At 49.8% G+C, this 24671-nt stretch overlaps 1 protein-coding gene across 1 annotated transcript in view; it reads right to left on the bottom strand.

Moving 5' to 3' along the window:
• The window catches only part of CRTC3 (CREB regulated transcription coactivator 3), a 100734-nt gene that overhangs the window by 3736 nt on the left and 72327 nt on the right, over positions 1 to 24671 (bottom strand). The window contains exons 7-14 of the mRNA XM_043553896.1: positions 23056 to 23091; positions 21074 to 21159; positions 18983 to 19032; positions 13276 to 13493; positions 9672 to 9970; positions 2562 to 2762; positions 2398 to 2478; positions 114 to 213 (exon numbers count right to left, since the gene is read on the bottom strand). Of these exons, the coding sequence (XP_043409831.1) occupies positions 114 to 213; positions 2398 to 2478; positions 2562 to 2762; positions 9672 to 9970; positions 13276 to 13493; positions 18983 to 19032; positions 21074 to 21159; positions 23056 to 23091 (1071 nt within the window). The remainder of the gene's footprint in view (positions 1 to 113; positions 214 to 2397; positions 2479 to 2561; positions 2763 to 9671; positions 9971 to 13275; positions 13494 to 18982; positions 19033 to 21073; positions 21160 to 23055; positions 23092 to 24671) is intronic.

Below are 24671 nucleotides of genomic sequence, written 5' to 3'. Positions count from 1 at the left end.
GGGACCTTAATTTTTGGCCTCATCTGATGTCGTGTATCCTATCTTACGACGGTGTGTGTGAAGGCACGACAAAACGAACACGGTAAGGAGGCTGAGGGCTGGCCCATGCTCACCTGTCAGGATGGTGTTTGGGAAACTCCCGCAGTTGGAATACAGGTTTGGTCTCAAGTGAAACGCGTCCTGTTCTCGCGGACCTTGTTCCACCAGGGGCACCTGGAAGCATGCAAGGTTACACTGTAAGGAATGACCTCTGCCTCCAAGGAGAGAATAATGCAAGGTGCTCCCAGAGCAAGACCGTCTTAGGGCCCCTTCTCTCTAGGATCCCACACAGAATATTCCTCTCAGGCAAGCAGGTGCTTGGGTGGAGGAGCGGGTCCCTGAGGCCCACAGTGTGGATGGCTCGTCCCCGTTCACACACGGCCGGGCCCACTAAGCCATTAGGAGACATCAACAGTCATGGTCTCTGCAGCAGCTCTGGTCTCACACCTTCTCCCCCCAGCCACACCAAGGCCTTTGGACACACCGTCCGTGGGAGCCCTTCAAAGGTTCCAGGTGTCACCGAGGAAGTGACGTGACCAATGGACTCTTTCCCCCTTTGGTTTCTAGAAAAATGAGGAGGTGATATCCTTTCCTTCTCAGGTGAAGGAACCCCAGGCAGGTCCCCCTCCATGAGCAAGCCTCGGTGAGCACTGGTCAGAACTGGACACTGTCTCCAGTGCCTTTCCAGAAATGCATATTCCAAACTTTTTAAAAATCTTTCAAAAGTATGCATTCCTATCATTTTTCAGGGAGACTCTCTGACTCATAAACTAAACCGGCTTCTTCAGAAAATGAGAAGGCAGGGACTACTGGTTTCTGCCATGAGTCTTTACCATGGCCCACTCGGGAAACATCTGTTATTTATTTATTTTACTGTTGTAATTGTTATTAAGACCCGTAGGGGCGCCTGGATGGCTCTGCCGGTTAAGCATCCGACTCCAGGTCTGCGCTCAGATCATGATCTCACGGTTTGTTGGGATGGAGCCCATGTCTTTGTGTTTGTCGGGCTCTGCGCTGACAGCAGGGAGCCTGCTTGGGATTCTCTCTCTTCCTCTTTCTGCCCCTCCCCTACTTGCACGTGCTCACGCTCTCTCTCTCAAATAAAAAACATTGTAAAAATCTTAAAAAAAAAAAAAAAAGATCTGTAAAATGCTCAAACCCTTCTCTTCTTAACCCATTCTAAGCCCAATCCACACTTAACACTATAAAATCTAGATATATTTTAAGTGATCGTTAGGGAGAACCTAAAAAGCAAAAGGAAGTGGTTGAATGAAAATATCTTAGGCGGGGCTCCTGGGTGGCTCAGTCAGTTGAGCGTCTGACTCTTGATTTTGGCTCAGGTCACGATCTTATGGTTCATGGGATCGAACCCCACATCGGGCTCTGTGCTGACAGCATGGAGCCTGCCTGGGATTCTCTCTCTCCCTCTTTCTCTGCACCTTCCCCCACTTGCATATGCATGTATGTACCTTCCCCCCTCTCTCAAAAATAAACAGATATTTTTTTTTTTTAAAAAAGAAGGGGTGCCTGGGTGGCTCAGTCAGTTAAGCATCCGACTGCGGCTCAGGTCACGATCTTGCAGTTTTTGAGTTCGAGCCCCGCGCCAGGCTCCGTGCTAACAGCTCAGAGCCTGGAGCCCGCTTTGGATTCTGTGCCTCCCCCTCTCTCTGCCCCTCCCATGCTGATGCTTTGTCTCTCTCTCAGTAATAAATAAACATTTAAAAAAAGTCTTTACAGAAAAAAAAGAAGAGGGGAACCTGGGTGGCTCAGTCAGTTAAGCCTCCAACTCTTGGTTTCATCTCAGGTCATGATTTCACAACTCGTGGGTTCGAGCCCCTCAGTGGACTCTGCCCTGAGAGCATGGACCCTGCTTGGGATCCTTTGTCTCCCTCTCTTTCTCTCTGCCCCTCCCCCACTCATGCTGTCTCTCAAAAATACGTAAATAAACGTTCTTTTAAATTTAAAAAAGAAAAAAGAAAAGAAAAGATCTTTTTGGTCCCACCTGAGACCCTCCTGTGTCTCAGTCTCCTCAGCAGGATAGATCAGTGGACCGTGGTGGTCCCTTCTGCCATAAGCCATGCTACAAGTCTGTGCCTAGACTGTCACCAGACGTCTCCTACCCGCTTCTGCAGAGGCCGGCCACTAAACAAGGCAGCCGGCACCAGCACCTGAGGGCTAGGGGAGATTCCAGGTCCCCTCGGCCACTGAACACACCCGAACCCAGGGCAGTGGAGCACCTAATCCAGGATGCCAGAGACTCCCCAGGAAAATGGCCGAGCTAGCTCAGTCTACACCCTGAAAAGGCTCAACAGTGCGGTTCCTGGTCGAAGGAAGAGGCACGCCTGGGTGATCACTCACCTGTTGAGGAAAGGCCGGGCCTGGCCTCATGGACTGCTGGTCAAAGCTCACATCCGGGAAGAAGTTGGTCACAGGTGAACCCTTATTGGAATAAGGAAGGGAACGTTTAGCTTGGAACTCGGGGTAAACTAAGTGTTCCCTCCCGACCGGTGTTCAGGACCCACCTGGGCGGAGAGGAGCTGGAAGCCAGAAGGAGGCAGGGATGAGGCCACCTGCGGCTGCTGAGCGGGGGGTTCCTGGGCATGGGGCTGCTGCAGGAGGGGCTGGGGGAGATCCTGGGGGGTGGGGTAAGGGGGTGGCGGGGACACCTGGGTTTGAGCGTCTGTGGGCAGGAAGGAGAGCGGGCTTCGATCCGAGGACACCATCTGTAAAACAAAGCCACTAATTAGCTTTGGTTGGCAGTTCTAGTGGTAAATCCTTTCAGATTAGGAGCCGTCAAAGCGAGAGAAAAGCCCAACTTCTTCTTCCCCTGGGCCCGCTGTGCTAGGCTCCCACTTCTGCTCCTTCAAAGTGACCTTAAGTCTCACTTCCCCACAAAACAGTTCCCATTCAGTGACAATTTCTCGTGTCTTAAAAAAAAAAAAAAAAAAGACAAAACAGAACCAAACACCTGCTAATTTAACCAGCATCCTCAGTGAAAATCATGTTTGTTTTTTTAAAGCCATAACTTCTGGCTTAAGATGGGGAAAAAAAAAATAACTTATCTCTGCTGTCTCCCCAAACTCTATTAAAAACACTAGAACAACATTGACCAACAGGAAACAGTAGTGAATTAACACTTTAAAAAGAAATAACACCAGAATAATAAACAACACAGGGACGAAGAAAACGGGAGGGAAGAAAGTGGCAGCAAAATTCGGAGAACGAAAAGCAGATGGACGCACAGGCACTGGCTTATCAGAGCTGAGAAAGACCAGAGGCAGTGGGGACCAACCAAGAGGCAGCCGGATTTCCATCACAGGGTCCCTGTGGCAGGCTGGGGGACAACAGGAAGCAGGGGTGAAGATCCAGAAGGATCCCCTCAGTTTGTGCAAGGCAAGGGTGGGCTTAGCCCTGGCCTGTGGGGAGACTGGGGGGGGGGGGGCGGTGGACAGCGCTCTGAAGAGAACCGGGCTGAGGGACCGCAAGGCACAGCAGAACCCAGGAGGTGAGGCGCTCTACTGAAAACACAGGGTTCAAGAGAGCTCACTACTGCATCTTGAGGCTTCCCCCTTTCTTCCCCAGCTTGGGTCTCGGAAGACGGGATGCTGGGCGTATGCCAGCGTCCTCTGGGGATCTGGCCAGCCCGAGAGAACATCATGACACTTACACGACACCAGGGATCCCCCACGTAAATGGCCAAGCTAGACCAGTCTACAGTGAAGACCATACTCACCAAGCCCACCCATCTACACAGGGCTTCCAATCAGTATTTCTGTGTCCTGTTCTTAAAGAGGAGCAGAGGGGCGCCCGGCTGGCTCAGTCGGTTAAGTGTCCGACTTCAGCCGAGGTCACGATCTCATAGTCTGTGAGTTCCAGCCCCACGTCAGACCCTATGCTGACAGCGCGGGGCCTGCTTTGGATTCCTCTCTCCCTTTCTCTCTCTGCCCCTCCCCTGCTCTCTCGCTCTCAAAAATAAATATTAAAAAAAAAAAAAAAAAAAAAAAAAAAAAAAGATGAGCAGAGGGCCAAGGACCACAAGTCTGTGAGGAAACCATCTGAATGGAAGTCAGAGACTAAGGCAGACATACAAAGGAAAGAAACTTGGAGAAATCTGTGCCACAAGAAGCAGTCATGAAAAACAAAATTACCATTATACTGTTTAGGCTATAAAAAAACCCTCATCTATTAAACGCGTGTAATAAAATATCTGTGATAGGTATCTCTGCATACATTTTTTTCAAAGTAGGGATGTGGCTGAAACAGAATTACACACACACCGATGATTGTTGAGGCTGGATGATGAGCATAGAAAGATTCAGGACGCTATATTCTCTACTTTTAGGCCACTTGGAGGATTTCTATTACAAAAAAAAATAAAAGAAACTGGAACAAAAATTACCACTGAAAACCTCAGAGGGGTGAAAAACTGCGATTGTGTCCACGGGAGGAGTATGATGCTGTAAAGGGGAACATTCGGAGAACAAACAAGAATTCTTGGCAATTTCAAAGTACAAGAGCAGGGCCTCCTGGGGGGCTCAGTCGGTTCAGCGTCTGGCTCCCGATTTCGGCTCAGGTCATGATCTCACAGTTCGTGAGCTGGAGCCCCATGACGGGCTCCGCACTGACAGTGCAGCGCCCTCCTTGGACTTTTTTTCTCTCTCCCTCTCCCTTAAGATAAATAAATAAACTGAGAGTAAAATAAGATAATAAAAGTATGAGAGCAGAGATGAAAACCTGGCGTAATAGCAGGCAGATAAAGTTGAGCAGTTCTCCCAGAGAGCAGGGTGAAAAGACGAGGAGAGAGAACAACGGGGGCGTGAGACGGAAAGGATGGGAGGCCCAACATTCACACAACGGGAGTTCTAGAAAGAGAGAACAGGGAAATCAAAGGGAGGAAACCATCCAAGAAATAATTAGGGAGGATTTCCCGGAAATGAAGGAATGTAAGAGTCTCCAGGTTGAGGAAACCCACCAAACACCCAGATTCATGTCAAGCCACATGATCGATCGTCAAGTTTCAGAACCCTGGGGGACAAAAAGAAAATCCTACAAGCCCCCGGCGGGAAAAAAAGGAGATTTCGTGTGAAGTGTTAAGACTCAAGGGGCGCCTGGGTGGCGCAGTCGGTTAAGCGTCCGACTTCGGCTCAGGTCACGATCTCGCGGTCCGTGAGTTCGAGCCCCGCGTCAGGCTCTGGGCTGATGGCTCAGAGCCTGGAGCCTGTTTCCGATTCTGTGTCTCCCTCTCTCTCTGCCCCTCCCCCCTTCATGCTCTGTCTCTCTCTGTCTCAAAAAAATAAATAAACGTTAAAAAAAAAAAAAAGACTCAGGATAGCACTGGATTTCTCACTTGCAACTCTAGAAACCAAAAGGCAATGAATTAGTATCTTCAAAATGTTAAGAGAAAATTATTTCAGATTTCAATTCTGTATCTAACCAATTATGTGTTCAATGACGGGTATTCTACCTGTCATGTTTAAGGGCATATTTAAGTCACGCCAGCACCACATGTGCTCCTTCTTGGGGAGCTACTGGAGGGCTTGTGTTTCAAAGTACTGACAGGAGATCTAGCCAGGCCCCAAGAGCCGGGATGGGATAAATGATACGTACACAGAAAACCAGACTAACAAAAAGGTAAGACATTTATTAACTCCCGGGTGAAGAAAAAAACGTTCATTTTGTTCTTTCTTTTTTTTTTTTTTTAGTGTTTATTTATTTTTGAGACACAGAGAGACAGAGCACGAGCAGGGGAGGGGCAGACAGAGAGGGAGACACAGAACCCGAAGCAGACTCCAGGCTCTGAGCTGTCAGCACAGAGCCCGACGCGGGGCTCAAACTCACAGACCGTGAGATCATGACATGAACCCAAGTCAGATGCCTAACCGACTGAGCCACCCAGGCGCCCCTTGACTGCTCTGTTATAACTGTGAAAGCACTAAACACCGAATATTGCTCTCATTAAAATTACAATACAGCACAGGGTGTGAGGAGGGTGGGTAGGAAATACGTGTGTGGGTGCGTGGGGTTTGGGGAGAGAGCTATCTCCTAATCCTCCCTCCATGGGAGGATGTCATCAGATAGAACCTAACACGAGAAGTCCAGAACGAAACAAGCATTAAATAACATGGTTATACCAAAGACATCAGCTAAAATGGTTGGAAGGAGGGGCGCCTGGGTGGCTCAGTCGGTTAAGCATCCGACTTGGGCTCGGGTCATGATCTCACGGTTCGTGGGTTCGTGGGTTCGAGCCCCGCATCGGGCTCTGTGCTGACAGCTCGGAGCCTGGAGCCTCCTTGGGATTCCGTGTCTCCTTCTCTCTCTGCCCCTCCCCTGCTCACACTCTGTCTCTGTCTCTCAATAATAAATAAACGTGAAAAAAAGTCACAGTGGTTGGAAGGAACCATCTCTAGGGAGTAAGAAACGTGGTCAGTCAGGGAGGGGAAGGCAACTGTTATTTCCCAACTAGCCCTTTAGAACTATCTGACTTTTTAAACCATGTGCATGGATAACACTAATTTTTAAAAAATCAAAATATTAAGCACACCACAAATGAAAACACCTAAAACAGAAGGCTCTCTCCTCTACAGTCTCCTTAAAATGTAGTTAAGAAAGTAAGAGTGTTCTTTTTTTATATCCCATAAAATGATCTTGAAAATTAAAGGCAATCCGATAACATAAACAGAACCATTAAAAAAACAATTATGAAATACCCTCTCTCCCTCTCCCCAAAGGGATGACTCATGTAAGAGTGAGTAGTAACTGGTTCTGTTAACCCCCCCTTGCTCAACATGACTCATTTATGGTGAGGTGGGCAGTAAATGATGTCACAATGTATCCAGGGAGTGAGCCATAGGTTGAAAATATAGTCATTGGTGATTATGGTAAGAACTGCCCTGAGAGCTTAGAATAAAAACAAAGTAAAATAAATAAATAAATAAATAAATAAATAAATAAATAAATAAATACAAACAAAGTCAACAAGTCAAGATATGACATTTTGGCATCTAAACTCTCGTAACAGGCTTGTGACTTCAAAATGTGCCTCTTTCTAAATTTTTTTTTAACATTTATTCATTTTTGAGAGACAGAGTGTGAGTGGGGGAGGGGCAGAGAGAGGGAGACACAGAATCCGAAGCGGGCTCCAGGCTCCGAGCTGTCCACACAGAGCCCAATACGGGGCTTGAAATCACGAACAGTGAGATAGTGACCTGAGCTGGAGTCGGACATCCGACTGACTGAGCCACCCAGGCGCCCCTAGATGTGCCTCCTTCTAGACAGATTTATTTGGGGCCTTTTACAGAGATCTCATCTTTACTATATACCTGTTACTTCATGAACAATAAAAGTACTAATTCTCCAATCTGTAGGTGTAATTAGGGAAGAGGTCTAATCCAGTATCAAAGCTCCAGGAAGGTATTAAATGTCTTCTTTGGCTTTCCCCTGTGGCTTAAAGTACTTACAGCATCAGTTACTGGTCATTTTTCATACCAATTTTAAAACCCCAACCTGGGAGAGCCTGGGTGGCTCAGTTGGTTAAGCATCCAGCTTCAGCTGCTCAGGTCATGATCTCACGGTTTGTGAGTTCGAGCCCCATGTCGGGCTCTGTGCTGACAGCTCAGAGCCTGGAGCCCGCTTCAGATTCTGTGTCTCCCTCTTTCTCTTTCTCTGCCCTTCCCCTGCTCGTGTTCGGTCTTTCTCAAAAAAAAAAAAAAAAAAAAAAAAAAAAAAAAAAAAAAAAGAATAAATGTTAAAAAAAATTAAAAACAAAACAAAACAAAAGACACTCAGATCTGTGGAACAGAATAGAGACCCCAGAAATGGGCCCACAAACGTATGGCCAACTAATCTTTGACAAAGCAGGAAAGAATATCCAACGGAATAAAGACAGTCTCTTCAGCAAGTGGTGCTGGGAAAACCGGACAGCGACATGAAGAAAACTGAACCTGGACCACTTTCTTACACCAGACACAAAATAAACTCAAAATGGATGAAAGACCTAAACGTAAGATGGGAAGCCATCAAAATCCTCGAGGAGAAAGCAGGCAAAAACCTCTTTGATCTTGGCCGCAGCAACTTCTTACTCAACACGTCTCCGGAGGCCAGGGAAACAAAAGCAAAAATGAACTACTGGGACCTCATCAAAATAAAAAGCTTCTGCACAGAGAAGGAAACAATCAGCAAAACTAAAAGGCAACCGACGGAATGGGAGAAGATATTTGCAAATGACATATCAGATAAAGGGTTAGTATCCAAAATCTACAAAGAACTTATCAAACTGAACACCCAAAAAACAAATAATCCAGTGAAGAAATGGGCAAAAAACATGAATAGACACTTCTCCAAAGAAGACATCCAGATGGCCAATCGACACATGAAAAAATGCCCCACATCACTCATCATCAGGGAAATAGAAATCAAAACCACAATGAGATACCACCTGACACCTGTCAGAATGGCTAACATGAACAACTCAGGCAACAACAGATGTTGGCGAGGATGTGGAGAAAGAGGATCTCTTTTGCGTTGCTGGTGGGAATGCAGGCTGGTGCAGCCACTCTGGAAAACAGGATGGAGGTTCCGCAAAAAATTAAAAATAGAACTACCCTATGACCCAGCAATTGCACCACTAGGCATTTATCCAAGGGATACAGGTGTGCTGTTTCAAAGGAGTACAGACACCCCAATGTTTGCACTATCAACAATAGCCAGAGTATGGAAAGAGCCCAAATGTCCATCAATAGATGAATGGATAAAGAAGATGTGGTGTGTGTATGTGTATATATATACATATACGTATACGTATATGTATATACATATGTATATATATATGTATGTATATGTACATATATATGTATATATATATACATACATACACAGTGGAGTATTACTCAGCAATCGAAAAGAATGAAATCTTGCCATTTGCAACTACGTGGATGGAACTGGAGGGTATTACGCTAAGCGAAATTAGAGAAAGACAAATATCATAGGACTTCACCCATACGAGGACTTTAAGAGACAAGACAGATGAACATAAGGGAGGGGAAACAAAAATAATATAAAAACAGGGAGGGGGACAAAACAGAAGAGACTCATAAATACGGAGAACAAACAGAGCATTACTGGAGGGGTTGGGGGAGGGGGGATGGGCTAAATGGTTAAGGGGCACTAAGGAATCTACTCCTGAAATCATTGTTGTACTACATGCTAACTTGGATGTAAATTTAAAAAATAATAATCAAATAAAATAAAATAAAGAAAGAGAGAGAGAAAGAAAGGAAAAGAAAAAAAAAGAAAAAAAAGAAAAAACGAAACAAAACAAAAAAACCCCCACCTGGTCTCCCCTACCCATCCTAGACACATCTGCATTGGGTTCTCTTCGCCCAAACCCCAGCTCTCTCCCCAAACCCCAGCTTTTGTGAGTTAGTGCCTGCAATCTGTGCGTTTGGAAACCGTGATCCTCACAACAAATGTGCCATTAGGGAGTGATTAGCGCCGAGCTATTCCCACTCTGCTCTCTCCCGCCTCACGTGCAAGAGGGCCGACTGCCTTTGAGACCTGGGGGTCTACGCCCGGGAGGGTGGGCCGACTCCAGGCCCTGCGTGCCTCAGCGTGCGGGGCCGAGAGTCTGTTCTCACCTGGGCGGCGGGATAGGGGTTCAGCGGGCTGGTGGCCGACAGCTGTCTGCTGAAACCCTGATGCGCTTCGGGGCCGGGGGACAGCGTGAGGGGGCTGACCGGGGGCTGCCGCCGCCGAGAGGGGCCGCTCAGGGCCGTGGTGGAGAGAGACGGGTTGCTGAGGGAAAAGAGCCGGAGGGAAGGGTGAAGGGCAGAGGCACTGGGCGCGGGTGTCTGTGGGTGGCTGTTCGGGGAGGACGAAAGTGCAGTCTTGCTGAGCGTGGCCTGGATGGAGGGGTTGCTCCGAGAGCTCTGGAGGCCTGCGGGACAACAGAGTCACACGTCACTTGCCACAATCTTTCGTGTCCCTGAGGTGAAAGAAAGCTTCACTTCCTACTATCCGTATTCGATGCCGGTTCTGCCCGTGGGGAGCTCCTGGCGGCTCCCCTAAGCGCACTGGTGGCCGACGTGCCCGTGGTGGGGAAAGATCCACTCGGACTGAGAGCTGGTGGCCGCAGGGTGACAGTGAGTCGTACTCCCGGGGAAGCGTGGAAACGGCCGCTGGGCGGGCTGGACAGAGGCCAGGGGTGTGTGTGTGCTCAGCCACAACCAGGCCAAAAGACCCCAGGGCTGCACACACATTCTGTTTAGAGCCCCCGAACGTGCTGTCCCAGGCACCTGCCCGGATCCTGTGCTGCCTTCAGAGAGCATCCCTTCACTGAGAGTCATGGCTCTGGGGCGCTGCCTTGGCGGGGACCCTGTCCATACCCTGGACACCCCAGAGGATCACAGGAAGGGACCCCCTCCCGTGTCTCCTGCTTTCTCTTTGCTTTTCCAGCTCCCCAGAAATCTTTAAGGGCAGTCTATTCCAATTCAAGGAAAATGACGTTTTCGCTGGTTCTTTGTGTCATTTGGGGGGAAGGGTAGTGAATTTTAGCACGAGCAAGAGAGTTTGGGAAAAGGCACTTCCACGGCACAGGCTTCTGGGGCTTAAGTTCTATGAGGCCAGGACCGTGTCCTGCGTCCTGCCAGGCCTGGCACAGAGTTTTCTGGCTCCGTGACTTAACAATGCCACCACGCATCTCAAATGGGAATGCCGTGTTTCAAAGTTCAGTCCATCATTCTGGTATTGGCAGGTGGGGTGAGCAGAACTGTGTGTTCTTTTATGTTCATAAAAAAAAAAAATCGGTGTTAGATGAAAGTTACTATAATTCAGCAATGACAAAGCATTCTTTGCTGGAAAATGCTTTTTTTTTTTTTTTTTTTTTTAATAGAGGCACCTGGGTGGCTCAGTTGGTTAAGTGTCTGACTCTTGGTTTCAGCTCAGGTCATGATCTCACAGCTCGTGAGTTCGAGCCCTGTATCTGGGCTCTGCACTGACAGCTCGGAGCCTGCTTGGGATTCTCTCTCTCCCCCTCTCTCTGGCCCTCCCCCATGCTCTCTCTGAAAATAAATAAACTTTAAAAAAAAATAGGGAAGGGGCGCCTGGGTGGCTCAGTCGGTTGGGTGTCTGACTTTGGCTCAAGTCATGGTCTCGCAGTCTGTGAGTTCAAGCCCGACGTTGGGCTCTGTGCTGACAGCTTAGAGCCTGGAGCCTGCTTCAGATTCTGTCTCCCTCTCTCTCTGCCTCTCCCCTGCCCACACTCTGTCTCTCTCTCTCAAGAATAAAATAAAAACATAGAAAAAAATTTTTAAATAGGGAAGGCGTCTCTGATAAACCCTACGTAGCTGTTGCACAGTGCAAGTCTCCATGGAAAGACCAGAGATCCAGCTGGCTCAAGAATCAGGGCTAAAGATGTGAACTGAGGTTAAAAAACAAATCCACTCTTTCAGAGGGAAAGCTCAAGATGTTTAAAAAAACGCGTACAGCCTTGTATACATGCATTTTAAGGAGTACCTAGAAATTATATAAATACTTGATATCGGGTCTGACAATGTTCTGGACAAAATAATACTTTTTTGAGGAAAACAGAGGATGGTGGTGAACACAGGACTTGCAGCTGAAGCAGACTGTCAAGGGCTGCCCCGGCTGCCCCAAGACCCCACAGAGCTAAGTGCTGATGCTGCTTTGTTTAGGTGACCTCAGATGCCCTTGTACCTCCAGAATTCAGCAAGCACACGAAAGTAGAGCAGCAAGATAATGAAATGATCTAAGTACGTAAATAAAGGTAATAATCTCTGAAATCAACTCTAAAATTCTGTGGTACAATGGCTGCACTGCTACGAGCATTAGAGAAGCTTCCAGCTGCCCAAGCTAAAGGGGACTTCTCTCCTCTGAGTGGTGAATTCTGACCTGCGTGAACCAGCAGGCCCTTTCCCACCGGTGGACCGTCACTGGGGAGCCCTTCCAGAGGGAACGGTCCACACCACAGTCACTGGGGAGCCCTTCCAGAGGGTGAACGGTCCACACCACAGTTCTTGGGAACCCTTACAGCGAGAGGGGTGGACCACGCCACTGGGAGTACGGGGTCAATACCTGCCTCAGGCATGGACAAGAGCGTCTGTGGAGGTTCAAGTAAATTCAGTCGTGTTCCAACATAGGATCTGAGCTGCGGGCCCTCAAACTTGTACAGTGACCCAAGTCTCATCATGGCAACGTTTTTTTTAATCCCTTTTTTTTTAAAGTTATTTATTTATTTTGGGAGAGACAGACAGAAAGAGGGGGAGGGGCACAGACAGAGGGGGACAGAGGATCTGAAGCGGGCTCTGCGCTGACAGCAGACAGCCCGACGTGGGGCTTGAACTCACGAACTGTGAGATCATGACCTGAGCTGGAGTCAGAGGCTCAATCGACTGAACCACTGAGGCGCCCCCCGCCCGCCCACCATGGCAACATTTTAATATAGCCATATGCTGCATCTTTAGGCACCTCTGATTTGAACCAATAATTTTAAACTGGGGTAGATTTCTATTTAATATATTTATCTATTTAGTATAAAATATTTTCGTCGTATCCCTTACAAATTTTCTAAAATTCGTAATATTCTCTGCGGCACCTGGGTGGAGCGTCCGACTTTGGCTCAGGTCATGATCTCACGGTTCACGAGTCCAAGCCCCGTGTGGGGCTCTCTGTTGTCAGCAGAGGCCACTTGAGTTCTCTGTTCCCCACTCTCTCTGCCCCTTTCCAGCTCACGCTCTCACTCTCAAAAATAAACATTAAAATAATAATAATAATCATAATAAATAAAATAAAATTCCAAGTAGTCTCTTTTGAAATCCCATGGGAAATTAGAGGGATCTAGAGAGAGAGCCGTAATTATAAACCACCAGCATACGTGGATTAAGAGCCACAGACATTGTTCAGTGAACACAGAAAGGAAAGGACTTGTTTTCCTGGACTCTCCCATCCTACTCTCCCAGTCCCAGGACACCCGGGCTGGTGAGGACGACAGAGGACAAGGTTTAGTCCAGTGTGCTAGAGCCCATCCGACCCGGCAGAAACAGACCACCAAAGGGAAACGTCGGCAGGGGTCGAGAGCTACCAGAACCGATATGTAACTATCTCTAAGTCGGATACAGTCATTCTCATTGAACGACTAATAGGCCGCCTGGCTGGGGGCCACCTGTGAGTCAGCCACTTGGGCACCTACACGGGCGCAGCCCTCGGTGAGCGGACGGCACTTACCGGAAGAGCTTCTTATGCCCAGGTGAGTCATGGCGGCTGGCAGGTTGCCCACACTGTTCCCCACACTCATACTACCAAAGATGTGGTCGCTGGTGTCCAGTGAGGCCGGCAGGGGCGCGGAATAGTGGAGGTTGGTTAGGTCTGGCAGCGACCCCCCGGTATTCAGGGTCCCCAGGAAAGGGGAGAGGCCTATGTTTTGGCCGTTGTGTGGAAAAGCACTGGGAAAAAAAAATAAAGAGAGAGAGGGAGAGGGAGAGGGAGAGGGAGAGAGAGAGAGAGAGAGAGAGAGAGAGAGAGAGAGAGAGAGATTACTTTCTAAAGTGCATTTGGCTGCTGGGGAACAGAACATGCTTGTTGAATAAAGGCAGCGGGTATCAAACACCCAGGCCCCGGCGTCGTGGGCTTTCACTCTCCCTCGTTCTGAGAACTTGCATCCTTGGCTTAACCTCTCTGAAGGGCAACCGCCTTACCTGTTAACTCAGACTAAGGACATCACCTATGCCCACTTTACAGAAATATCTTCCGAGAGCAGATCGGACTGTGGGTGCAAAAGTTCTTTGAAAATTATAAAGCCCCATACAAAATGTGAGGCACTGCTTTATATTTATGGAGTTCTTTTTGCTAGATTTTAGAAGTCTCTTTCCCACCAAAAAAAAAAAAAGACAAGAAAACAAACAAACGAAAAGAACGCTGGCATCAAACAGGTACCTTCTAAGATATATTTTTTCAGTTAGAATCTTCGTAAGTTTTGAAGTGAGAAAGACATGCTGGCATTCGCCTGCTGGTAACGTGCCGGGTGGGGAGGGGGTGGGGGGGCACCGCGTGCCAGGCGCTGGGCTGAGGGCGGGCCGTGTGAGGACGAGCCGAGCCAGCGGATTCGCCGCCAGGCTCACCCCTGACGTCTGCAGGCCTGGAGCCAGAGCTCAGATGGAGGCCCACGGACCGTGCGTCTAAACTCCTAAAAGTTATGAATCAAGTGAACGAACTCTTACACTGTCCCGGAAAACGACACCTTCTTGATAGTCTGGAAAGCCAGATCCAAGCTGAGAATCGCCCGGTTCCTTGAAGTTCCACACGGGGACACACGGGGGGTGTCGTCCTCCGGCCACCGCAGCCCGCTCCTCACCGCGGGCCACCCGTGGGGCTATCCCAGCCTGCAGGCCAAGCCCCGGCCATACTCCACATCCCTCCACCCCGCCCCTCAGGCAGGCGGTGCGTCCCCCAGGGGCCCCTTGGGACGCCAGACTCCAGGGGAGTGGGGCCTCTAAAGTGTGGGGCTCCGGGAGGGGCTGCCCAGCCCAGGCCTGAGGGGCACCGCGCTTGGGGTTCACAGGCAGGCGGGAGAGACAGACCGGCAGTAAAGCAAGCGACTGCAGTGTGGAAGGAAGCGTGTGAGGCCTGGGCCGATAAGGGGTTGGGAGGACCGTTAGGGACGCGTGACACTGAGGACACAGAAGCGGGAGCTGTCACTGTCAGGATGGGCGGGGGAAGGAAGCCTTCACCGAGCACAGGGCAGGGTGCTCACGCTTCAGGGAAGCGGCGTGGCCAGGGCGTGAGAGCAGAGGCCGGGAAGGGGTGGGTAGCAGATGAGGCAGGAGGGGAGTGAAGTGAACAAGGGGTGAGAGGATGTGCTGTTCTGAAGGGTCCGGATCAGGGACTGTGAGAAGTAGGGAGGCCAGCGTAGGCTGGAGAATGCCGCCTCAGAGGTGCCACCGTGGTCACAATGTGGAGGACGGCGTGAGGGAGCAGACGCTGAGGCAGGGAGAGCCTGTTAGAAGGCTCCTGTGTGGGAGCGCCTGGGGGGGCTCAGTCGGTCGAGCGTCCGACTTCGGCTCAGGTCATGATCTCACGGTTCGTGAGTTCGAGCCCCGCGTTGGGCTCTGTGCTGACAGTTCGGAGCCTAGAGCTTTGGATTCCGTGTCACCCTCCCTCTCTGCTCCTCCCCTGCTCATGCTCTGTCTCTCTGTGTCTCAAAAATAAATGAAAACATTAAAAATTAAAAAAAAAAAAAAAAAAAAAAGAAGGTGGCTCCTGTGTGGTCCAGGTCTGACCAGGAGGAGAGCTGTGGGGCTGAAGAGGAGAACAGCTGGAGGAAGGCGCCGTTAGCCAGGAGCAGTGGAAGGCAATGTCAACATGTCACCTCCCAGGGACCAGCCATGGGCATTCGGGCCTCAAGAGACTCAGACAAAGCAGCCATATAACACAATTCTGTAGTGCAGTGACAGAGTCTGGTGGCATAAGGTGTGGAGGGGATGACCAGCAAGCAGGGGGGGGGGGACTCCCCAGGGGGCTCCTGGGCTGAGTTCGAAGGCCCAGGAATTCAGAGCATCTAGGTGGGAAAACCATTTCAGGCAGAGTTCACAGGCTGGGCAAAGCAGGGAAGCGTGAAACCACACAGTGTGCCCAAGGAATTTAGATACCGCAGGAAATACAGCAGGAAGGTCAAGTTCAGGAGAGGCGGTGGCGATAGGAGGCGGGACTGGATAGGTAGGCAGAGAGCGCACAAGGCTCAGACAGACAAGAAGCCAGTGGAAGGCTCGGTGGGGGGGCAGGGGGAGACCTAATCATTCTGAGGACAGTGTGGCTAATAGACGGGGGAGGGAGGACGCACAGGGAGCAGAGCCTGGGGGCAGCAAGGTCAGTGGTGGCCGCTGCTGAGTAGTCCCAGGTGACAAAGGGAGAGCATGTGGGAATGGAGAGACATGGATGAAGTCTGGAGACACCTGCAGCAGTCCTCGAGAAGGACTCCGGATTTTCCAGCCCGGGGATGCCGGCCTAGGGACACTGGGGTGCATGAGCACACCGGGGGTAAGGGTAGGTGCTCGGGGGACGATAACGAATTCTGTCTTAGACACGGAGTCCCCACAGTGCAAGAGGATGTGTACTAGGGATGTCTCTTGAGGAACAGCGGCGGCAGAGGCCAGGCCACAGTAGGCTGAGGAATGGACAGGCCGTAAGGAAGACTCAACAGTAAATACTCTTCCAAAAGTGTGGCTAAGAATTCTGGAAATGGGAAGGAAGGAAGGAAGGAAGGAAGGAAGGAAGGAAGGAAGGAAGGAAGGAAGGGAGGGAGGGAAGGAACGGAAAGGGAACTCGGGGCTAAGGAAGGGCTTTTTCAGTGTAGCTTCCTTAGTAAGTACATTGAAATGTAGACCGAAAACCTTAGTAGAAGGGCTGGGAAGGGCCAAACACTCAGGAGAGGGAAGGGCAAGCAGGCGGGAGAGGCCTCGGAGAGCCCAGTGGGGACGAGGGCCAGGGCATGGGTAAGGTGATCACCTTGAACAGGAGGGGGCACCTACGGCTCTGATCCCACGAGAACAGACTGGTGAGGGGAATCGGGCAGGAGGGGAGCTGAGCGTTCCTTCTGGGTGGCCTCCCTTTCTGGGGACAGGTAGGGGGGTTAACTGTGGAGACTTGGAAAGAAATGGGGAAGAAGGAAAGGTGTCCGATGTGACGGATGAGGGGGAAAGGTAATTTTGGTGGTAGAGAAACTGAATGGGAAACCTTGTCTTTCGGGGGGCTGGATGCAGGACACCGGTCGTAGGGTTAAAGGTCAAGGTCTAGGAAAAGGAGCTTGGGAACCCAGAGCTGATCACCCTGAGAGCAGACGGGCTCTCGGGCTGAGAGAAGAGAGACCCGTGGGGTGGGGGTGGGGGTGGGTGGGGAGGGACTGCAGTGGGAGGAAGGGCGGAAGGCAGGGTCCCGCGGCTCGTAACAGGGATGGGGAAAATCACTGGCCAGTGTGAAGCAGGTCACTGGTGACATTCAAAACAGTTTCTCTCTGGCTGAGAGAAATACAAGCTGTAACTTTCCAAATACACTTACTCCCGGCCCGAGTTCTCTCCTGAATCTGATATGAGGCATGTGACAGTATCCCTAGTTCAAAACCCTCTGATGATTCCACTCTGACTTCAAGTCCCACGCAAGCTACGCCAGCCTCCGCATTCTCCAGGCACACGCCTGCCTCAGGGTCTCTGACTTGCTGTCCCCTCTGCCTGGAACACGTCCCCCTTCGGCTCCTCCCAGGTTGGGGTCACACAGCATCTCGGCCAAGGAGGGGCTTGCCGATCTGCCTTTGCCTTCTTCCTCCTGGCGCCTACCAACACATGACATATTTATCTGCCTAACTGTCCCTGCCCGTCTGTCTCCTCTAGAGCATCGGCTCCTTGAGAAGCAGGGACTTGATGTGCTTTGTTCACTGCTCTACCCCAGCACCTACAATTAGGGGGCCAATAAATACTTGAATGACTAAGAGTCACTGAATAGAACCCCGCCTCTAACACAAGAGCAAGAAAACAACACTCTTTATCTGCGAAACGCCGGCTCTAAAGCTCTGGTGGGGGGGGAGGGGAGGCGGCCAACAATTCGCAGCCTCGTTCCCGGAACGCGGGCCTTTGGAGTCTTGATCCCTCAGTTGTCTGAGGGGTGAGCCAAAACTGGCTCTTGAAGAAAATCTTAGCCCTTTCCATAAAAACCACATCGCCCCCTATCTGCAGGGACGTCCTGCACCCCAGGTGTGCTGGTCTTCCGTCCAGGTATGTGTCCTGCCAGGCTTTTTGACTTTTTGAAGAGAAGGTCAATCCTCAGCTCAGCTCGGTGGACTGTTAATTGCACGAGTTTAGGTTTAGCCAAAAAAGAAAAGGGGAGAAAGAAATAAAGTCCGCACTCCGGGGACTCCGTAGGGAGTTCCCTGAATGAACTGCCGTGAAAAACACATAGAAAGCTTTGTTGGGGAAATAACATGCAAGGATGGCCTGAGGTTGATTAACTCCGTCCACAGACTCTGAAATGTGTGCTCGTCCTCAGGTAGATCATGCAAGGGTCCCATTTTCACACCACATTATTTCGAGACCCGGAAAGAGTCGCTGCTTCTCAGCTGATTTTGGTTCGAAGCGGTGGGACAGCCCTGGGGGGCTCTGTGAGGACCCTGCCCCTCGGGTCCCCAGGGCTCCGTCGGTGTGCACCCTGTACCCCACCTCGCGGGCCAGTTCGAGGGGCGCCTGTTGACGTGGGGGCTTCATTATCCCTCCCAGCTCCCCGCTCGTCCGCAGCCCCGATCTCCTCATGAACTTCCTGCATTAATGTTGGTACCATACCTATTTTTGAGAGCTGTCTCAAATCTTTTAGGGAGTAAAGCTGTACGCCCCTAAACGCACCAGCGAATCAGTGGTTTCAAAAACACTCTTTTCGTAGTTGCAAATTTCTCCTACGTGTTCATCTTCCGCTTAGTTTTTTAAACCGCGGTAAAATGCGCCTCACGTGAAACGGATCACTCGTAACCGTGTCTTTCAGTGGCACGAAGGGTGCTCAGGGACACACTCTCAATCGCCTTCTGCGCAAGGAAGCCCCCAGGCTGACGGACGCTGTCGCCCTCCCTGGCCACGGTCCCCAATGCCACGGGCCTTCGGCTTCTGCTTCTACAGCGGAGCCGGGTACTGACCAACGAACGCTCGGCTGTGTTACTCTCGTGCGCATCTAGGGCGGTTTTACTTGTTACTGCAGTTATGCAACTTGATGACTTTAAACAAAGGAAACGTGAGTACCAAAGGGAGCTGCTGTTCCTAAAAAAAAACCAAATTCAGTAGACTTCCCATTTACACATGGTAAGTGAAGTTTTCCAGGGTTTTGTGACAAAGCAATGAGGCTCTCCTTCCGGCAGAACCTAGGGTACAGTCTCTGAGCCGTGAACGGGCAGAACGTTACTTACCCGCCGCTTCCAACATCACAGGACCGAGGGCGCCCTGACAGGGACTGAATCTGGGGAGAGACAACAGTAATTGGGGCTTACGCACTGCGAAGTCAGATGCCAGTTTTTTAAAAGAGTCTTTGTCAGTGTCCTGGGGCCCCAGTCAGTGCAGGGAGAGCCAGCGCTTTGGGGAGCATCCTCGCACGCACGGCACACGTTTCTGTTCTGACTAGACTTTTCCCGGCACGGGGGGAGGCAGAACATGAGTAAACTTTCTTCCTTTTTTTTAAAAAAACAGTTTTTTTAATGTTTATTTATTTTTGAGAGACAGAGCATGAGCGAGGGAGGGGCAGAGAGAGAGGGAGACACAGACTCTGAAGCAGGCTCCAGGCTCCGAGCTGGCAGCACAGAGCCCGAGGCGGGGCTCAAACTCACGAACCAAACCACCGTGAGATCATGACCTGAGATAAAGTCGGATGCTTAACCCACTGAGCCACCCAGGCGCCCCACAGCCAAGTTTCTTGATTTTTCACTTGTTAATTTATCTTCTAGAGGAGTATTATTTCCTTCAAAAAGGCCAATGTTGGGGCACCTGAGTGGCGCAGTTGCTTAAGCGTCCGACTTCGGCTCAGGTCAAGATCTCGCGGTCTACAGGTTCGAGCCCTGCGTCGGGCTCTGTGCTGACAGCTCAGACCCTGGAGCCTGCTTCAGAGTCTGTGGCTCCCTCTCTCTATGCCCCTCCCCCTCCCCAACTCATGTTCTATCGCTCTCAAAAATAAATAATTTTTTTTTTTAAAAACCCTATGTTTTCTATAGAGAGCTTTTAAATAAACATTACTTTTCCAACTGGCCTCACAAGAAAAGAAGAAAGAAAACAAAACAGGGTGAAGAAGGAGGAAATTAATATCAGAAAAAATACATATTTTAACTACAGTAGAAGCTTGGGGAGAGGGGGCAGGGATTTTTATTTGTTCATTGTAGCATCTATCCCGGCAGCTAGGATGCCTGGCAGTAGGGGCTTGATAAACAGATGTTGGGGGAAAAAAAACCGAATGTGCCGTTGACTCACTCTTGTCCCAGAAACGATCTACAGAGTGCTACATGGCCACAAGAACCATGGTGAGGACGGCGCTCCAGAGAGAGCAGTCCCCGGGGCTCAGGGAAGAGTGGGTATCGCCACCCCTCCGCTGGAGAAGCCACGCGTGTCCTCTGAAAAAAGGCTCCAAACCCGCCTGTGCCTCCCACAGCCACAAAGACAGTGCGGATGCTTCTCCTATGTTTAAGTATGTGAATTTTAAATTCCATCCAAAAAAAGGTGAAACATCACATACATCTTGCTTTTACCAAAAAAAAAAAAAAAAAAAAAAAAAAAAGCCCTTTCTAGCCCACCCTTAATGCTAACGATGACTTCGATACATTTGGCAGAAGAAACTAAAACTGGACCAGGGGACCCTGAACAGGTGGGGAGAGTTAAGTCAGCACAGGCAGTGGTAACAGAGTCTCGCCCGTGGCCAGCACAGACAAACTGTTTTCTTTCAAAGGCAACACAGCCTCCCTGCGGGAAGAAAGGCCAAGTCAAGTACCCGGGGACGCCCTGCTTCCGCAGTGAGGTTTACAGCGAGCGCCACGGCGGGACGTCAGCTAGCACAGCTGTGCATGCAAATACTCAGAGGCTCACAGAAATCACAAAACAGAGGACTTGTTCACTGACTCCCCTGAGAACTCAGGTCAAATACCCTGAATTCAAGAAAGGGGGCCGAAGCTGGTGACAGGGAAGAGGTTTGGCTATAAAACAGAAAATGTGCCCATGACTAGCAGCAACGAGGTGTCTGTGCTTTTAGGAACAGGACTGAGGTGAGAAGGACGGATAGGCTTTTCGGAATGAGTACATTCACAGGAAAACCGTAAGCCAGGAGATCACTGTACCAGGTCACCAACACAACTGTAAGTTTCGTTTAAACCATCATCCCCAACGGTTGTCCATCTCTGTCCCCTGACACCCTCTCTTCTTTTGTCTCAATTCCTCCTATTTTCCCTACTGCAGGACTTCACACCGACGCCGGGCGTGCAAATACCCGGGGACAACACACACGGCTGAGGACGGTCGCTTACCTCCTTGGCCTCCCACAGCTGTTTTGGCAGAGGCTTGGGAACATTTAGCAGATTCTCTTCTTTCAGCGGGCCAGGGAAAGAAAGCACTAAAGGGGGGGAAAAAGCATATTCACGATGTTTAGAAGGTGGCCATCCCACCCTCGGCCAAATTCATCATCTTTGCAAAAAAAGTGATTTTATAGGACACGTTATGTATTGACTCGCTACTGAAGAAGGGGTTTTGCGCGTTGCTGTGGGGCAGCCCTGGGGAGACGTGGATTCGGCCCTGGACTGTAAGGTGCAGCGAGGGGCCGCCCGTGAGAACCAGGGCGTCGGGGGGCTGCCGTGCAGACAGGGAACAGACAGTGCGGGCCTCTGCAGCCGGGCACCCGGTGGAGCCCTTTGGGGGCACAGGAAAACACATTCCCGAGAGATGAGATGAGGAAAAAAGGCCCAGAAGCAAGGAAATGGCGGGCAACTGCGGAATGGAGATACGCTTCTCAACAGAGCACGGTGTAAGAAAAGAGTGGCGGGAAATAAAGTTCAGAAGGTTGAGGCCACATTGGGGGAGGGGAGGCCCTGAAAGCTGGGCAAGGAGAGCATGGAAGCTGGCGGGGTGAGGAGAGGCCACAGTGGCCCAGGAGGGACGAAATGAGGGCAGTAAAGAGAAGAGGGACCCAGCATGGAAGGCGGCAGGGAGGCTGCTCCCTGGTGGGTGGGGGCGGCAGGTGGACGGGAACTGAGAATCCAGATGGTTTGAAGCAGAGCCACTGAACAGCCAGCTCCACACCAGGGAGGATGTTAACGTCCTGGGTCTGGCCAGGGGAGACCGGGGGTTGGGGGATCTGATGTCAGGAAGGGGATTCGACCCGAGAGGCCCTGGCGACAGCTCAGAGCTACAACTGCTGTTGGGTCTCCGTGGCTACAGGGGCTCTGGCGTGACTGTCGTGGCCCCACACCAGGACAGTCTGTGCACCCGAGGATAAGAGGCCCCAGAAAGAAGTCACTTGAAACAGAGACCAAACTTGCAGAATAAATCCTGAGAATGAGGACACAGCTGCCATTTCGGCTTGGATATTCCAGGGTGAACCACCGTTCCTGGTGGGGGCTGGGGGTGGGGTGGGAGGGTGTCCCTCTTAATCCTGTTATTCGAGCCACTCTCTTTTGAAAAGCTTATTTGGTCAAATTAAGGTTCAGGTTATAAAGATTTAGAGAAAGAAAACCGCGCCTGGTGCTCAGTGAATAAATGAACTGGGTCACGCCCTCCTCCGTCAGGTTGCCAGCTCCAAATGGCTTTATGAAACTCAGTATCTTCTGCAAAACTGGCAATTTCACTTTGCAATCAGTTTGTCTTTCCTCCCATTGTTATTTGCATCTGTTGAAAACTTTCTTTTCTTTTTCTTTTTAGATTTTATTTTATTATTTAAAAAAGTGGGTTTTTTTTTTAAGGTTTATTCATTTTTCAGAGACAGGGAGAGACACAGCCTCGGGGTGAGGGGGAAGGGGGAGAGAGAGAGGGGGACACAGAATCTGAAGCAGGCTCCAGGCTCCAAGCTGTCAGCACAGAGCCCGACGCGGGGCTTGAACTCACGAACTGTGAGATCATGACCCGAGCCGAAGTCGGACAGTCAGCTGACTGAGCTACCCAGGCGCCCCTCTAGATTTTATTTTTAAGTAATCTCTACCCTGAATGTGGGCCTTAAGTTAAGGCACCAGCCGGGTGCCTTAACTTGCAAAACTTTCTAGATACGAAGAGACAGCTGAGAAACAAAGTGTTTAGACAACTAGTGGTTTCAGTGACTGATTCATTAATATTTTCATGTGGTTACAACTTCTGTGACCTAACTACTACATGGTTCCTCTCTCCTGCCCTTGATCGTGGCTCGTGTCAGCATTTGGGGAAGTCCTGGACACAGGACTGTGAAGAGTTCAGAGTGGAAAGGAGGCTATAGATATTGCGGTTAGCATCTCGCTCGGCACCGGTAGGTGAAATCAGTTCATACCTTCCCCGTGTACGTCGTTCTCACCATCACAGAAACCTAGTGGGAGAGGAAGGAAAAAAAAAAAATTTTTTTTATGTGGTACTTCCAATTTTATTTAGCCAAGAATCAGTGACTCTTTCTGATTTGAAATAGAATTTTGAAAATAGAAATAGAAAATAGAAATAGAAAATAGAATTTTGAAATAGAAAAAGGTGGTTTTGGTACACGGATGCTCTTCCCAAGGTGCATTAGCATTTATACTAAAATTAAAATAGACAGGATTTATTTAAGTCTAAAGCTGGCTCCTTTCTACTTTCCTTTTCCTTTAAAATTATCTCCGTCTTAATTGTTTTTAACTGCCTCTATCCTGAAAGAAAGACAATGTACAAAGACTGAGAACCTCTATTCAAATCACAAAGAAATAAAGATCAAAATGTTGCCACGTGTGGGGTGCGGTGGGGGAAGGGCAGGTAAATCCAAAAATCCACATGACTGTTCCACACTTACCACATGTATCTAGAGGGACAAACTGGAAGTTCCATGTTGTGCCTTGTTATATATATATTTTATATATTTTTACATACATATATAAGTATTGCTTACAAGGGGGTCAAGTTATTTTAAAAAGAAATTTACCTGGAGTCTCAGTCAATTTAAGTAGTGTATGTGACAACTATTCACAAAGTTTTAAAAAAATTTGACTGGGAATATATTCTGGCTAATCCAGCATTTTTAACCCATAAAATACAGTGCAGATGACAAAATACAGTATTTCCCATTGCTCTAAGTGAAAACCCACGAACTATGCCAAGAATGATACGTTACCATGCTCCTTGGAGTAATGAAACACGCTGAGTTTTTGGTATAAAATCGGGACAAAGTTTTAAGTGCTAAGTCTTTAAAGAGGCTTACATGCGTGAAGTTTAGTTAAGTTTCTGGAGAAAGCTCAACCTATCAGTTAACCTGATGAGCCTCTGCAGCTTCAAGGAAATGTCTGACGGTCATTCATTCAACCTGCATTCATCAAGTTCCTGCACTGGCGAGCGCTAGGCGTGGCCAGATGGTAGGGCAGAGGGGAGAAGTCGGAACAAGGAGGCAAGTTCTCCAAAACAGGTAGAAGACGGCCCATCGTGGTGGGGCCCAAGGCAGGGGGGCAACGCTGAGAATCCCCAGGAGCGCTAACAGGTGGATAAATTAAGCTCACTCATAAAGACAGAACCCCTCTCAGCCCACGCAAACAGAATCTAGGTTAGTGACCCAGGACTTTACTTTGGTGCACGCCAAGAGTTGGGTAAGCCCGTTAAAATGCAGGTTCCTGGGCCTGTCTCGAAGACTGATGCAGAGGGTGTGAGGATGGGCCCAGGAATCTCGTTTTAAAGATCACCTCCGAGGACCCTCCACAGACAGTCCTCGCCTGCTCTCTTAGGGACTCGGACGAGGCTAGAGCTGGACTAAGCTCCATGTGACATGTCCAAGGAAAGCAAGGTGAGCAGAGAGCACTGGGAAATGAGGTGCAGACAGACAAAGGGTGTGGCTCTCAATCAGCAGCGTCAGGAGGAGGGGAGAGAAACTTCTGATTCATACTTTGGCTTCCTTGGGGACCCTCATCTTGAGAAAGGGCCGGTAACTTGACCATT

This window comes from Prionailurus bengalensis, chromosome B3 (genome assembly GCF_016509475.1).
Source record: "Prionailurus bengalensis isolate Pbe53 chromosome B3, Fcat_Pben_1.1_paternal_pri, whole genome shotgun sequence".
Lineage (NCBI taxonomy): Eukaryota > Metazoa > Chordata > Mammalia > Carnivora > Felidae > Prionailurus > Prionailurus bengalensis.
The sequence above is the reverse complement of the archived record's forward strand: the minus strand, read 5'-3'. Positions and strand labels throughout refer to the sequence as shown.